The sequence below is a fragment of the Podarcis bocagei genome (assembly GCF_964188305.1).
Source record: "Podarcis bocagei genome assembly, chromosome: 3".
NCBI lineage: Eukaryota > Metazoa > Chordata > Lepidosauria > Squamata > Lacertidae > Podarcis > Podarcis bocagei.
Genome location: NC_138127.1, coordinates 98,378,866 through 98,392,051, shown reverse-complemented (window position 1 = coordinate 98,392,051; position 13,186 = coordinate 98,378,866). Strand labels below are relative to the sequence as shown.

At 44.3% G+C, this 13,186-nt stretch overlaps 1 protein-coding gene across 2 annotated transcripts in view; it reads left to right on the top strand.

Moving 5' to 3' along the window:
• The window catches only part of PSME4 (proteasome activator subunit 4), an 88,565-nt gene that overhangs the window by 72,329 nt on the left and 3,050 nt on the right, over positions 1 to 13,186 (top strand). For both annotated transcript variants that reach the window (XM_081188353.1, XM_081188354.1), the window contains 7 exons: positions 984 to 1,115; positions 1,872 to 2,080; positions 2,557 to 2,642; positions 4,329 to 4,457; positions 5,541 to 5,696; positions 9,669 to 9,831; positions 12,380 to 12,513. In XM_081188353.1, the coding sequence (XP_081044479.1) occupies positions 984 to 1,115; positions 1,872 to 2,080; positions 2,557 to 2,642; positions 4,329 to 4,457; positions 5,541 to 5,696; positions 9,669 to 9,831; positions 12,380 to 12,513 (1,009 nt within the window). The remainder of the gene's footprint in view (positions 1 to 983; positions 1,116 to 1,871; positions 2,081 to 2,556; positions 2,643 to 4,328; positions 4,458 to 5,540; positions 5,697 to 9,668; positions 9,832 to 12,379; positions 12,514 to 13,186) is intronic.

The following is a 13,186-nucleotide window of genomic DNA, read 5'->3' as shown; positions in this document are numbered from 1 at the left end:
CACTCTTGTCAGCTGTTGCACCACAGCATACTGCAGTAATTGCTTCTGGATCAAGCCCCACTTAGGGTTCACTGCAGTAATCCAATACAGTCATACCTCATGTTATGTCCGCTTCATGTTACATTCTTTCAGGTTGTGTTCCGCAGCGACCCGGAAGTACCGGAAAGGGTTACTTCCGGGTTTCACCCCTTGCACATGCGCAGAAGTGCAAAAGGACGTAATGCGCAGAAGCGGCGAGTCGCAAGCCGTGCGTGCGCAGACGCGCCGCTGCGGGTTGCGCTCTTTTCATGTTGTGAATGGGCCTCCAGAATGGATCCTGTTCACAGCCAGAGGTACCACTGTATTGAAATAGCCAGTACATGAACTAACCCTGCCAAGCTTTCCCGGTCCAGGAACGGTCATGACTTTCTTACCAGATGCAGCCGGTAAGAGATGTTCCCACCCACTGAAGCTGCCTGGACTTTCAGTGACAAAGCTGCATCCAAAAACAGACACATGCACACACCATTAAAGAGCCGCTGGAACTATTCTTAATATCCGTGCAGGTTGTACTACTGCAATTTTGGTGGTTTTCATTTCCAGTGAATGTGTTCCTATGGCCACCCCATCCCCACCCCGTTTTAACTATATGAGGAGCTGCTAGTTCAGGCATAGGCAAATTCGCCCCTCCAAATGTTTTGGGACTACAACTTCCACCATCCCTGACCACTGGCCCTGTTAGCTAGGGATGATGGGAGTTGTGGTCCCAAAACATCTGGAGGGCCGAGTTTGCCTGTGCCTGTTGCTAGTTCCCTTGGTTTATTGTAAGCAGAAAATTAAGTCATTGGCCTACCTTTTGTGAGCAATGAAGTGTAAGAGAATTGTTTGTGTCGTGCCTTGGGGTCTTTGGGTGGCGATAAAGGTGTGCTTCCCTAAGTTATGACCTTACTGTATGTTTTTCTGTCTTTCCCCGCTCCCCTCCCCATTCCCCTGCCCCTTCCTAGTCGACTGTATGTCCTGCAAGGAGGTCTTGCGCAGCAAGAATGGCGAGTACCAGAGCTGCTGCACAGATTGCTGAAGTACCTAGAGCCGAAACTCACCCAAGTTTACAAAAATGTCCGAGAGAGGATAGGAAGGTTAGTGTTCTCAAGCCCGTGCATAGTTTTTAGGCCCTCAGCTGAAAGCCAGAGGATGGGAGCTCTCTTCTTTTGGGTTGTGACCTTGTCAAGCAGAAGCCTTTAATACGGTACAATAGCAATAGTAATTTTACTATTTATACGCCGTCCATCTGACTTGAGTTGCCCCAGCCACTCTGGGCGCCTTCCAGCAAAATACAAAAACACAAGAAAACACCAAACATTAAAAACTTACCTAATCAGGGCTGCTGTCAGGTAGTCAGATAGTTGTTTATTTCCTTGACCGTCTGATGGGAGGGCGTTCCACAGGGTGGGTGCCACTACTGAGAAGGCCCTCTGCCTGGTTCCCTGTAACCTCACTTCTCGCAGGGAGGGAACTGCCAGAAGGCCCTCGGAGTCAAATATTAATATGTCTTTCCTTCAGAATGCTGGAGGTTGTATGATTAAATGCCCCACCTCAACAACAACAAAACCCTCTCTGTTCATAGAAAAATAGCACATCAGGCTAAGCTAGTATTCTTCTCTCTGAGATGCTAGTTCCTCACAAAAGGACCCTTTTACATGGAGCATTCAAACGTACTACTGTGTGACTCTTGTGAATGTATTATTTAGCCATTAGATTTCTGTAGAAGCTGCCAGATTCTCCCCAGGAACTAGAATGAGTGGAGATTTCTGTAACAAATTTGTGAACTCTTTTCTTTAAATAGGGTTTAAAGGAAAATATTAAACGTGTATACTTCATTTTCTTTCGTGTAGCGTTCTGACATACATCTTCATGATAGATGTTTCCTTACCAAATACCGCTCCAACAAAATCTCCCCATGTCCATGAGTTCACTTCCCGAATACTTGAAAAACTCAAACCCCTTACGGAAGTGGATGAAGAAATTCAGAATCATGTTATGGAAGAGAACGGAGTCGGAGATGAAGATGAGCGAACTCAGGGCATTAAACTCTTGAAAACCAGTAAGTGCCTGTGCTAAACTTGCACACACCAAATTAAATGCCCAGCTGTACTTATTTGAGAGTTATTATTTCAATTTTCATTCCGCTTTTCCACATGAGTGTCACCCAAAGTAACTCAAATCACGACAGCAAATGTATATACAGATGCATCATTACAACAAGCAGCCTAATATTGATTGTTTTCATATTGTGCCTCACTCAGAGAGATTTTTTTAAATATTAAGAAGTTTATAAATGCTTTTAAATGATTGGTAGTTTCAAAATGCAGCGAGATAATAAAACATAATATGACAATCCAAATAATTCCTGTTGGGAATGCTAACAACATTTTAAATTCATTATCAAATGGGCAATATCGACCATTGTGTCTTTTAAGGTAGCTGATAGTTGGAAAAGATTAGTTTGAACCATGCCTGTGTCTTGCTGTGCTCTGTTTGACCTTGTGCCTGTGTTTGCCTTTCTTCTGCCTTCAACAGTTCTGAAGTGGTTGATGGCAAGTGCAGGGAGAGCCTTTTCCACAGCTGTTGCGGAACAGCTTCAGCTCCTGCCATTGTTTTTCAAGGTACGTGGTTTGTTAGTTCTCTTTAGGCTTCAGAGGTACCGCATTTTTCGCTCCATAGGGCGCACCGGACCATAGGGTGCTCCTAGCTTGCGGGCTTGGGGAGCGCTCCAAAGGTTTGCGGATAGCTGCCTGAAGCCCGGGGAGTGCGGCAGGAGTTGGCACTCTGCTCCCTGGGCTTCAGGCTGCTATCCGCAAGCACCGACCCCTCTCGCTCTCCAGGCTTCAGCGAAAGCCTGCATTCGCTCCATAGGACGCACCCACATTTCCCCTTCATTTTTGGAGGGGAAAATGTGCATCCTATAAAGCGAAAAATATGGTAACGTCTGAACACATTAAAGCAACAATGCTTGACAAATAGCGGGACCCAGGTGGTGCTGGGGTCTAAACCACTGAGCCTCTTGGGCTTGCCGAACGGAAGGTCAGCAGTTCAAATCCACACGACGGAGTGAGCTCCCATTGCTCTGTCCCAGTTTCTGCCAACCTTGCAGTTCAAAAGCATACCAGTGGAAGCAGATAAATCTTAGAGTTTCTTTTTTTCAAATTTAAGGAAGCTTTACACTTGTGTTTATTTTTCTTCAAGCACTTCTTCCATTTCTCAAGTATGAAAAGTTTGTTAGAAACAACAACATAATACTTAAAGTAACTCTCTTTTTTTCAACTGCTCTCTGTCTAAATACTTACACATAGAAACTCATGCCATATTAACAGGTTCTGCCTAAAACAGTTCTTTTTACATCCAACTTATCTATTGAGAGAAATTATTTGTCTTATTTTGGCTTTTACACCTACTCTTTGATTGATTGTTTGAAGGTATTTATGTACTGCTTTTCAGGTGGGACTCACAAAGCAGTATACCAAAGATTGGCACAAAATTGCAGTGAAATTGAAAGACATCTATTTCTTTAGGAGATTGTACAACTCTTCAATTCTCTGCTTCCCTAAGGGCAAGATGGGCTTGATGAGGCACTGCGTGTGGTTTTTCATTATCCACTCTTGCGACTGTAATTTGTTTAAAACTATTTTCAATATTGTATTTTTTAAATTGCCATAACTCACCCTTGCTGCCCAATTGTAAAAGATGACAAGCCTTGAGCTAGGGAAGTCTTTTCAGGTTTAATACTGCTGAGAGTTCAATGCATATATTCACTTCTTTGTATGCTTCAGATGAAACCCACCAAAGGTTTCCATTTCTGGGAGCAATCTACCAAACACTTGTCCTATTTAAGTCCTGTTTCAGTTAAGGGGATTAGACAGATAATACAGAAATATTTCAGGGAGGCAACTTCCCCTCCCTTTAAAGCTTTAAAATCTCAATTTCATTGTCCAAATCCCTGTATATTTCTAGATTCTCAGAGCCAAGTATTATTATTCTTTGTAAATTTATATAACACCTGAAGATCATAGTAGTGACATCTACTCAGTGTCCTTGGAGTGGGCATATTAATAGCGAAACAAGCAGCACACTTCAGTTGTTGCTTATTTTGTGAATGTACTTCAATACAGCATTTAGGGGCTTTAGGCTTGAGTATTTCCTTGATCCCATCTTTTTAGTTGGAGAAGCTGAAAAGCTCTGTGGCATTCCCCCGTTGTTGTCCTGCATTGTATTCCTTGTACAAAAAAGAAACCACCTTTGGCTGTTGGTCTTCAACCTGTGTCCACTCACCTTTCCTGTTCTTCCTTCCGCAGATCGCACCTGTAGAAAATGACAACAGCTACGATGAACTTAAGAGAGATGCTAAGATGTGCTTGTCGTTAATGTCTCAGGGATTGCTGTACCCTCAACAAGTGCCTTTGGTACTTCAGGTGCTAAAACAAGTACGTGGCGCTTTCTTAAGCTGTGTAAACAACAAAAGCATATTTTGTGGTGTCAGCATTCCCTCGAGGCAACCGTTGACAGTAAATGCCTTCTGCCTCAATACTTGGGGGGTGGGTCTCTTATAAAATTCTGAATTATTTGATGACTACCAAAATGGCCGTCCCTATAGCAGGTGGTATGTGTGTAGAGGGAAGACCTGTTTATTGCATTAACATCTTGGAGATCCTGGGCCACAGGGAGGTTAGGCTGGCCTCAACCAGAGCCCAGGGCTTTTTCGGCTGTGGCCCCAATCTGGTGGAATGCTCTGTCACAAGAGACTAGGGCGCTGTGGGACTTGACATCTTTCCGCAGGGCCTGCAAGACAGAGCTGTTCCACCAGGCCTTTGGCCAAGGCACAGCCTGACCCCCTCCTTTGGTAAACCTCACAGAACTCTAGCCCAATGGTTGCCATTAATTTGACTCTGAATTGATTTTAGAATGAATTGATTTTAGAATGCTGTGTTACTTTTATTGTTGTTAGCTGCTCTGAGCCCGGCTTTAGTTGGGGAGGGCTGAATATAAATAAATTTTATTTTTTTTTATTATTATTATTATTATTATTATTATTATTATTATTATTATTATTATTATTCCCTCTGGGGTGCAGTGCATCTCTGCTGCCTCTGCTCATGGAGACCTACTGAATTCTACCCCACCTTTACAGGGTTCATGCCATTAATGAACTGGACAATCCAAGCAAGGGCACTAACCCAGTGGCTAACACAGTGGTTTGACTTCACCCCTAGAGGCGTACTCCATTGTCTCTTTAGACAGACGGATGCCAGCAACAAGCCCAGAAGTTAAACTGTCATCTGAGGAATTAAGGAGAGGGGATTGGGCATGGAAATAGGAGTGAGCGTTAGAACAAATGAGCATTAGAGCAAAAGACCTGCTATGTCTACTTGTAGATAAATTCTGAAATGTAGCTATGGAGAGCTTTTGCTTTTTCTGTATGGTGGTTTAAATGCAGGCTGATCCTTGCTTCCACTTGAAGAATTGCCTGTTTAATTTTTTCTAACTGCTGCTATTTTGTTATTTTGCAGACAGCAAAGAATAGTTCCTGGCATGCGAGGTACACAGTGCTAACCTACCTCCAGACCATGGTTTTTTATAATCTTTTTATCTTCCTAAACAATGAAGAAGCGGTAAATGACATCAGATGGCTGATTATAAGACTGCTAGAAGATGAACAGCTTGAGGTGAACCATATACCTGCGCTTGCCTTTCTTGACAGCCTGTGAAAAATCCATGTTTGCAAAACAAAAGTTGAGCTTCGTAGGTAACGGGGCACCATCCTGCCCAAAGTTTAATCACTTTTAAAAGTTCTGTTGATCTTGGTGGAAGAATTAGGTTTATTCTTTTATTTTATTTTATTTTTTTAATAATATTTTATTAGGTTTTGACAATAAAAGAGTTATAGGAAAGACAAAAAAGATACAAAATTATAAAATACAAAGATATAGAAATACAGACATTAAACACAAAAAGAAAAGAAAAAACCACACATATAAAAAGACAAAAATTCCCTCTTTCTTAATTTCTCCTCTTTGATTAACTTATTTTCCTGACTCCCTCACGTCTCCCATTTTTGTATCCCTTTTAAAAGTTGGTTCAGCAAATTCATGTCCTGTTAGTCTATCTATTTATTAATCCAATCTTGCATTTTACCCTGTTGCTAAAACCCCTGCAATTCATTTCAATGTCCTCAACATTCAAAAATTTTACAATATTTCTGCAAATACATTTTAAATTTCCTCCAGTCTTCTTCCACCAACTCTTCTCCCTGATCTCGGATTCTGCCAGTCATCTCCACCATCTCCATATAGTCTATTAGTTGCATCTGCCATTCTTCCAAGGTGGGTAGGTCTTGTGTCTTCCAATGCTTTGCGATGAGAATTCTTGCTTAGGTTTATTCTTTTAAAAATAGGATCCACATATGAACCAAACACTGCAAAAACCGTAAATTATCAGCAGAAAACACTTGATAGCGGTTTATTACGTTTCCCATGTTCATTTCACACTTGTATTATTCTAGTTAGCTTGTCCATTTCACTAAAGCTTTTCCATTATTGTTTCTTACATTTGCTCTGCAAAGGTCCATTCGATTTCCCAATTTTAGCAACTGCACTCTTTGCTGCTACCATCAAGCCAGCATACGCTTAAGTCTTCCCCTTTGAAACCAGAGGGCCTTGAATATGCTTCGCTTTTGTCATGACATTCCTCCTTTTCTCTGATACAGCATTGTCTTTTACTTTGCCCAGGCACTGAATGCATTTTTAATTACCATATTTTTTGCTCTATAAGACGCACCAGACCACAAGACGCAGCTAGTTTTTGGAGGAGGAAAACAAGAAAAAAAATATTCTGAATCTCAGAAGCCAGAACAGCAAGAGGGATCGCTGCGCAGTGAAAGCAGCAATCCCTCTTGCTGTTCTGGCTTCTGTGATAGCTGCGCAGCCTGCATTCACTCCATACACATTTCCCCTTACTTTTTAGAAGGGAAAAAGTGAGTCTTATAGAGCAAAAAATACGGTATCTACTGTATATTTAAGAGGTCAGCAGAAGTTTGTTTTATGGTCGCTAGTGCTCTCATGCGATATTTTGATTATATGAAACAGAAGCTGCAAACATAACATTGTTCATGTGTGAGTGAAATAACCATTTATGGAGGCAAATGAACCGAGTGATAGGTTACCAGGGCAACTTTACTGTTGGCTATAAGAGAGGTTTCTGAAACATTTTGTTTCCCAAAATGGTAGTTCCTGAAGCAGGTTTGCTAGTGACCTAACTGCTGCAGGAAGTGGTGTTTTGAATTTGAAGCAGTCTCTGGTCCCTGCTTCAGTGTTACATAGCCATGAGTTCTGCTTGCATCCTATGAGTGCTACCAGCATCCTTTTACCGCTGTTAGTTGGAACATTTATCCTGCCGTCTAAAACAAGCAAACACCCCCCGCTGTTTGCTGTTCCCTCTTTAGCAGCAATGCAGACTTGCGGAACTAATTTGTAGAGCAAATTTGCAAATCGCCAGATGAATAGTACGTTCTTGCAAAACAGCAGTACAGATCGGCAAAGCGCCTCCTTGTGTGTAATCTCTTGTGACCTGGTTGCCATGGAAACCTCAAATCTTGCGGTGGTGGTAATCTTGCGTTTCCTTGCCCTGAGCTGGCAAGCCCTAAAATGGTGCTCACTTGTTACTCCAGTGATGTTTTGCGCTCTCTCTCTCTCTCTCTCTCTGTGTGTGTGTGTTTTACATAGACAAGAGCAGCTTCTGCCATCAAGTGGAGGCTAGGTTGTGCCTGGCATGGTTGTTTAGGGTGAGGGAAATAGTGGATCTCCCATGTCTCCTTCCTCCTTCCCAGCATTTTGGTTCTCAGCTTTGATTTAAATAGAAGGTATCATAAAGAAAAGCTGCTCTCCCCTTTGAATGCCCCCCATATCCCATTCTCCTCACCCTGGCAGCCGTGTTCTTGGGGTGAGCCTCAATATTTTCAAATCCTACCTGTTCCAGCCCCTGCCCTTCCCACATCCCATTGCTTCCTTACCTTTTCAAATTCATTCTGTGAGGCTTTTATTCTTTGGATGAAGTCCCTTCCTACTTCCATGGGCACTGTCTTGACCTTGTATTCCCCAATAACTAATGCTGTGTCTTTATCCTGTGAAATTCCCTCTTTCTTCTGGCTCCTTTCTAACTACAGTTGTACCTTGGAAGTCGAACGGAATCCATTCCAGAAGTCCGTTCGACTTCCAAAACGTTTAGAAACCAAAGCGCGGCTTCTGATTGGCTGCAGGAAGCTCCTGCAGCCAATCAGAAGCCCTGTGGGACGTTTGGCTTCCAAATAACGTTCGCAAACTGGAACACTCACTTCCGGGTTTGCGGCATTTGGAAGCCAAAATGTCCCAAGTACTAAGATGTTCAAGGTACGACTGTACTTTCAAATATGCCACTGTTTTCCCCATTCTCAAACCACCCATCTCCCTATCCAACTATCAGTCTGACCCCTTTCTTTGCTTCACTTCCAAATCCCTGGAGCCCCTTCTTACTCCCACTGCCTTGACTTTTCCTCTAGCTCTGCTCATGCATCTTTCAATCTAGTCCCTGCCCGCTGTTCTGAAACTGCTCTCTCAAAGATCGCTGGCGTGATCTGGGCCTCTGTTGCCTAAACTACTGCAGTTTCCTCCTCTCTGGACTCCTGTTAGATTTCCAATTGCTCTGATCATGTCGTGCGCCACTCCTTAAATCCCCGTATAAGTGATAAAAGGTAAAGAATCTAAAACACGTAGTTTAACGCTATTCAGAAGTTGATATCCGCTGGCACATTTGCGACTGGCACTCCAGAGTACAAGCACCTGCCAACACTCTGCGTCCAAACCAGCACATTAAATTATACCCTTAAACATAATATTCTAAAGTTCTATAAAGCTAAAAGTCAGCCTGCAGACCCCTTGATAAATGAGCAAAGGAAGTGAACAGGCACTTGAGATCAACTTCCTTAAGCCTTGTGCTTGCCAATCAGAAGGTCGGCGGTTCGAATCCCCGCAACAGGGTGATCTCCCGTTGCTCAGTCCCAGCTCCTGCCAACCTAGCAGTTCGAAAGCATGTCAAAGTGCAGGTAGATAAATAGGTAGTGCTCCGGCAGAAAGCTAAACACCATTTCCGTGTGCTGCTCTGGTTTCGCCAGAAGCGGCTTAGTTATGCTGGCCACATGACCCAGAAAAACTGTCTGCGGACAAACATCAGCTCTCTCGGCCAGTAAAGCGAAATGAGTGCCGCAACCCCGAGTCTTCTGCTACTGACTCAACTGTCAGGGGTCCTTTACCTTTACCTTACTCAAATTTATGTTAAGCAATGAGCCTATAGAGCCCATTCTTAAACACACTCTGCTGAGCTGAAAGGTGAAGTTCTAACAGACCCCAGGGTCAGAGGACTTGGCCGTGGAGTGAGCAAACTCGCCACCGAACCGCTTTCATTGACATCCCGTCACATATGTTAAAGCTTGCGTTTGCAGCTGAATTCAATGCGGGAACTCCTACAGCAAGGAATACCAAGCAAACCAATAATTGAAATCATGAATTACTACGGGGTCATTTGAAAAAGATATCGCAGTGGGGCAAATGCTGACTTGTCGACCAGACTTGTTCACTGGAGTAACTGGTTTCCTCGTCCATCCCTAGGTGAGAGAGATGGCGGCCACCACGTTGAGCGGCTTGCTCCAGTGCCACTTCCTGGTGATTGATGACCCCCTGCAGACTCACTTTGAGCAGCTCTGTAAGAGGAGACTCCCGAAGAAGAGGAAAAGAGATCTCAGCACAGTGGTGGATACCATTCCTCCCGCAGGTAAAGGGAGGGGGGCATACCTGACGGCTTCTTAAGAGAGTCTTCGTCCAGGCTTTGGTGTCCTCACATGCCTGAGACTAGTTCACCACCAATGGAAATAGTTTCAGTCCAAAGCAGTGGAAGAGGTGCCTCGTTGGAAGCTGTCAGTCTGCTGCTTCAGGAAACAGGAAGGCAACACAGGCGCTGTGACTGAGGACGGGAGAACCAAACCAGAGTAAAGTAAACTCAAATCCACAACTGAGGATACTTTGCCAAGGGGAGCAGCAAGTAGGAGGAGGAAGCTAGAAGCATGAAGTTTTAGGAGGTGCAAAGCCCAGGGGCTTGTGAGCACACAGGTGGGCTCCTCGGCAGATTATGCTTATGTGCTTGCAAGCTACTTGATTGTACTGCAACGCAGTGAGGCATGTTAATTGGGAGCAGCATGCTACTTAGGTGGCGTTCGTTTGTTTTTTGCCTGCTGTTTCTGCTTTCCGTCTGCCACCAAACTTGGAAGTGCAGGAGCTGTTGGGAAAGGACTGAAAAGTCACATGCAGTTCAGATCTCCCTTTTCCCTTTCTGCTTTGACTTGTGGAGAGTCAGAAGGGATATTGTACTACGCCAAGGCGCCCCAAACCCTCCTTTCCATCGAAGAAAAGAAAGGGAGATCTGAAATGGCCTCGGCCCAGTATACCTGAAGGAGCGTCTCCACCCCCATCGTTATGCCCGGACACTGAGGTCCAGCGCCGAGGGCCTTCTGGCGGTTCCCTTATTGTGAGAAGCAAAGCTACAGGGAACCAGGCAGAGGGCCTTCTCGGTAGTGGCGCCCGCCCTGTGGGACACCCTCCCACCAGAGAAAAACAACTACCAGACTTTTAATAATAATAATAATAATAATAATAATAATAATTATTATTATTATTATTATTATTATTATTATTATTATTATTATTATTATTATTATTTTATTTATACCCCGCCCTCCCCAGCCAATGCCGGGCTCAGAGCGGCTTACAAGCAATAATAAAAACAAGTTAAATGATTACAACTTAAAAACAAAATTAAAAATACAACATTAAAATATTGAAACATTAAAATATTAAAATGTAGCCTCATCGCAGGAGGAGAAGGAAAAGAAAAAAGAAAGAGAGGGAGGGAATCAAATTGGCTCCAATCCAAAGGCCAGGCGGAACAACTCTGTCTTACAGGCCCTGTGGAAAGAAATCAGATCCCGCAGGGCCCTGGTCTCATGAGGCAGAGCGTTCCACCAGACCGGAGCCAGAGTTGAAAAGGCCCTGGCTCTGGTTGAAGCCAATCTAACTTCCTTAGGGCCCGGGACCACTAGGGTGTTGCTATTTATGGACCTTTAGGCTCTCCGTGGGGCATACCGGGAGAGGCGGTCCCGTAGGTACGAGGGTCCTAGGCCGTGAAGGGCTTTAAAGGTCAAAAGCAGCACCTTAAATCTGATCCTGTACTCCACCGGGAGCCAGTGCAGCTTAAAAAGTACTGGGTGAATATGCTCCCATGGCAGAGACCCCATGAGGAGCCTCGCTGCATTCTGCACCCGCTGGAGTTTCTGGGACAGCTTCAAGGGCAGCCCCGCGTAGAGCGAATTACAGTAGTCAAGCCTGGAGATGACCGTCGCATGGATCACTGTGGCCAGGTCGGGGCGGGAAAGGTAAGGGACCAACTGCTTGATGCGGCGAAGGTAGAAAAATGTCGCCTTGGCTGTTGCTGTAACTTGCGCCTCCATGGAAAGGGAGGCGTCAAGGATTACACCCAAACTCTTAACGGAAGGCAATGGCACTAATTGGGCCCCCGCAAGAGAAGGGAGTTGGTCCCTCATCCCCATGCCATCCCGACCCAGCCATAGGACCTCTGTCTTCGAAGGATTTAGTTTCAATCGGCTCCCACGAAACCATCCAGCCACAGCTTCCAAGCATCTGGTCAGTGCGTTCGGGGCCGAGTCGGTGTGGCCACCCATCAGCAGATAGAGCTGAGTGTCATCAGCATATTGGTGACAACCCAGCCCAAAGCTCCGGATAATCTGGGCAAGGGGGCGCATAAAGATGCATAGAAGACATCTGAAGGCAGCCCTGTTTAGGGAAGCTTTTAATGTTTAATAGACTATTGTATTTTAATATTCTGCTGAAAGCCGCCCAGAGTGGCTGGGGAAACCCAGCCAGATGGGCGGGGTACAAATAATAAATTATTATTATTGTTATTACTTTTGAGGTCAGCTGGGGAGGCCTTAATTAATTTTATAATGAATGATTTTAGAATGTTGTTTATGCTGTACTTTTGTACTGTTTTATTGTTGTTAGCCGCCCTGAGCCCGGCTTCGGCTGGGGAGGGCGGGATATAAATAAAATTTATTATTATTATTATTGTTGTTGTTAAGTTTACTCCAGCCACCTGAAACGTTGTGAGTAAGGTATCGGCTACTACCCTTTGTATAGTAGACCCATTTTATAGGAAATCTTTAGAAAGAAAGGGCCCTTTTCCCCCAACACACAAACACAATGTTTTGTTTCTTGTACATAGAAAGCATCAATGACTTTCTCTGTTGCAGATTTGGTGAAGCGCCATGCTGGTGTGCTGGGACTTAGCGCATGCATTTTATCCAGTCCTTACGACGTGCCCACCTGGATGCCTCAGCTTTTAATGGACCTTAGTGCACATCTGAATGATCCTCAGCCTATTGAGGTAAGAGCCCTCTTACCGCGTCCCCTGGCAGCAAGGCTTTCTCAGTAGTAGTTCTGATCCTGTAGAATCTCCTGGCCCAAGAAGCATGCCTTGTTCCACCAATGGCAGGCAGAGGGAGGGGCCCGTTGGCAGGGCATCTGTTTTGTACGACGCAGGTTCCAGGTTCAATCCCCAGGATTTCCAGGTAGGGTTTGGAATGTCTGGAAAGTTGCAACCTTTGGGGTGAGGTCTTGGTCTGCAATAGATCAGAAGCTGCATTTGATCTCTGGTGCTGCAAACATGAATTGTAACTATAAACAGATTAAAGCTTTACATAGTAGACGATAATTGAGAAGGTACTTTGTTTATATACTTAGAGAGAAAGCGTGCTCCCCTGTCAATTGAAAACTAATACAACTAGTGGTGAATTTGGAGAAGTTCGTGTAAGTCATTCCCCCTCATTTGTGCAGGATTTCATCCCCCCTCCTTTCCTACGAAGAACACTCAACTATGCATTAGCTTTGCCTGAAGTCAGATGGTACAGTCTAGGAAATGTTTCCCCCCTGGTTCCACTTAATAGAGAAATGCAGAATGACTAGTTTAGGATAAGACCAACAGAACCAAGATAATACTGAAATTATTTGTCAGAACCCTCAGAATAACATGGATGTATGGCTTGTTTTATTTTATATTC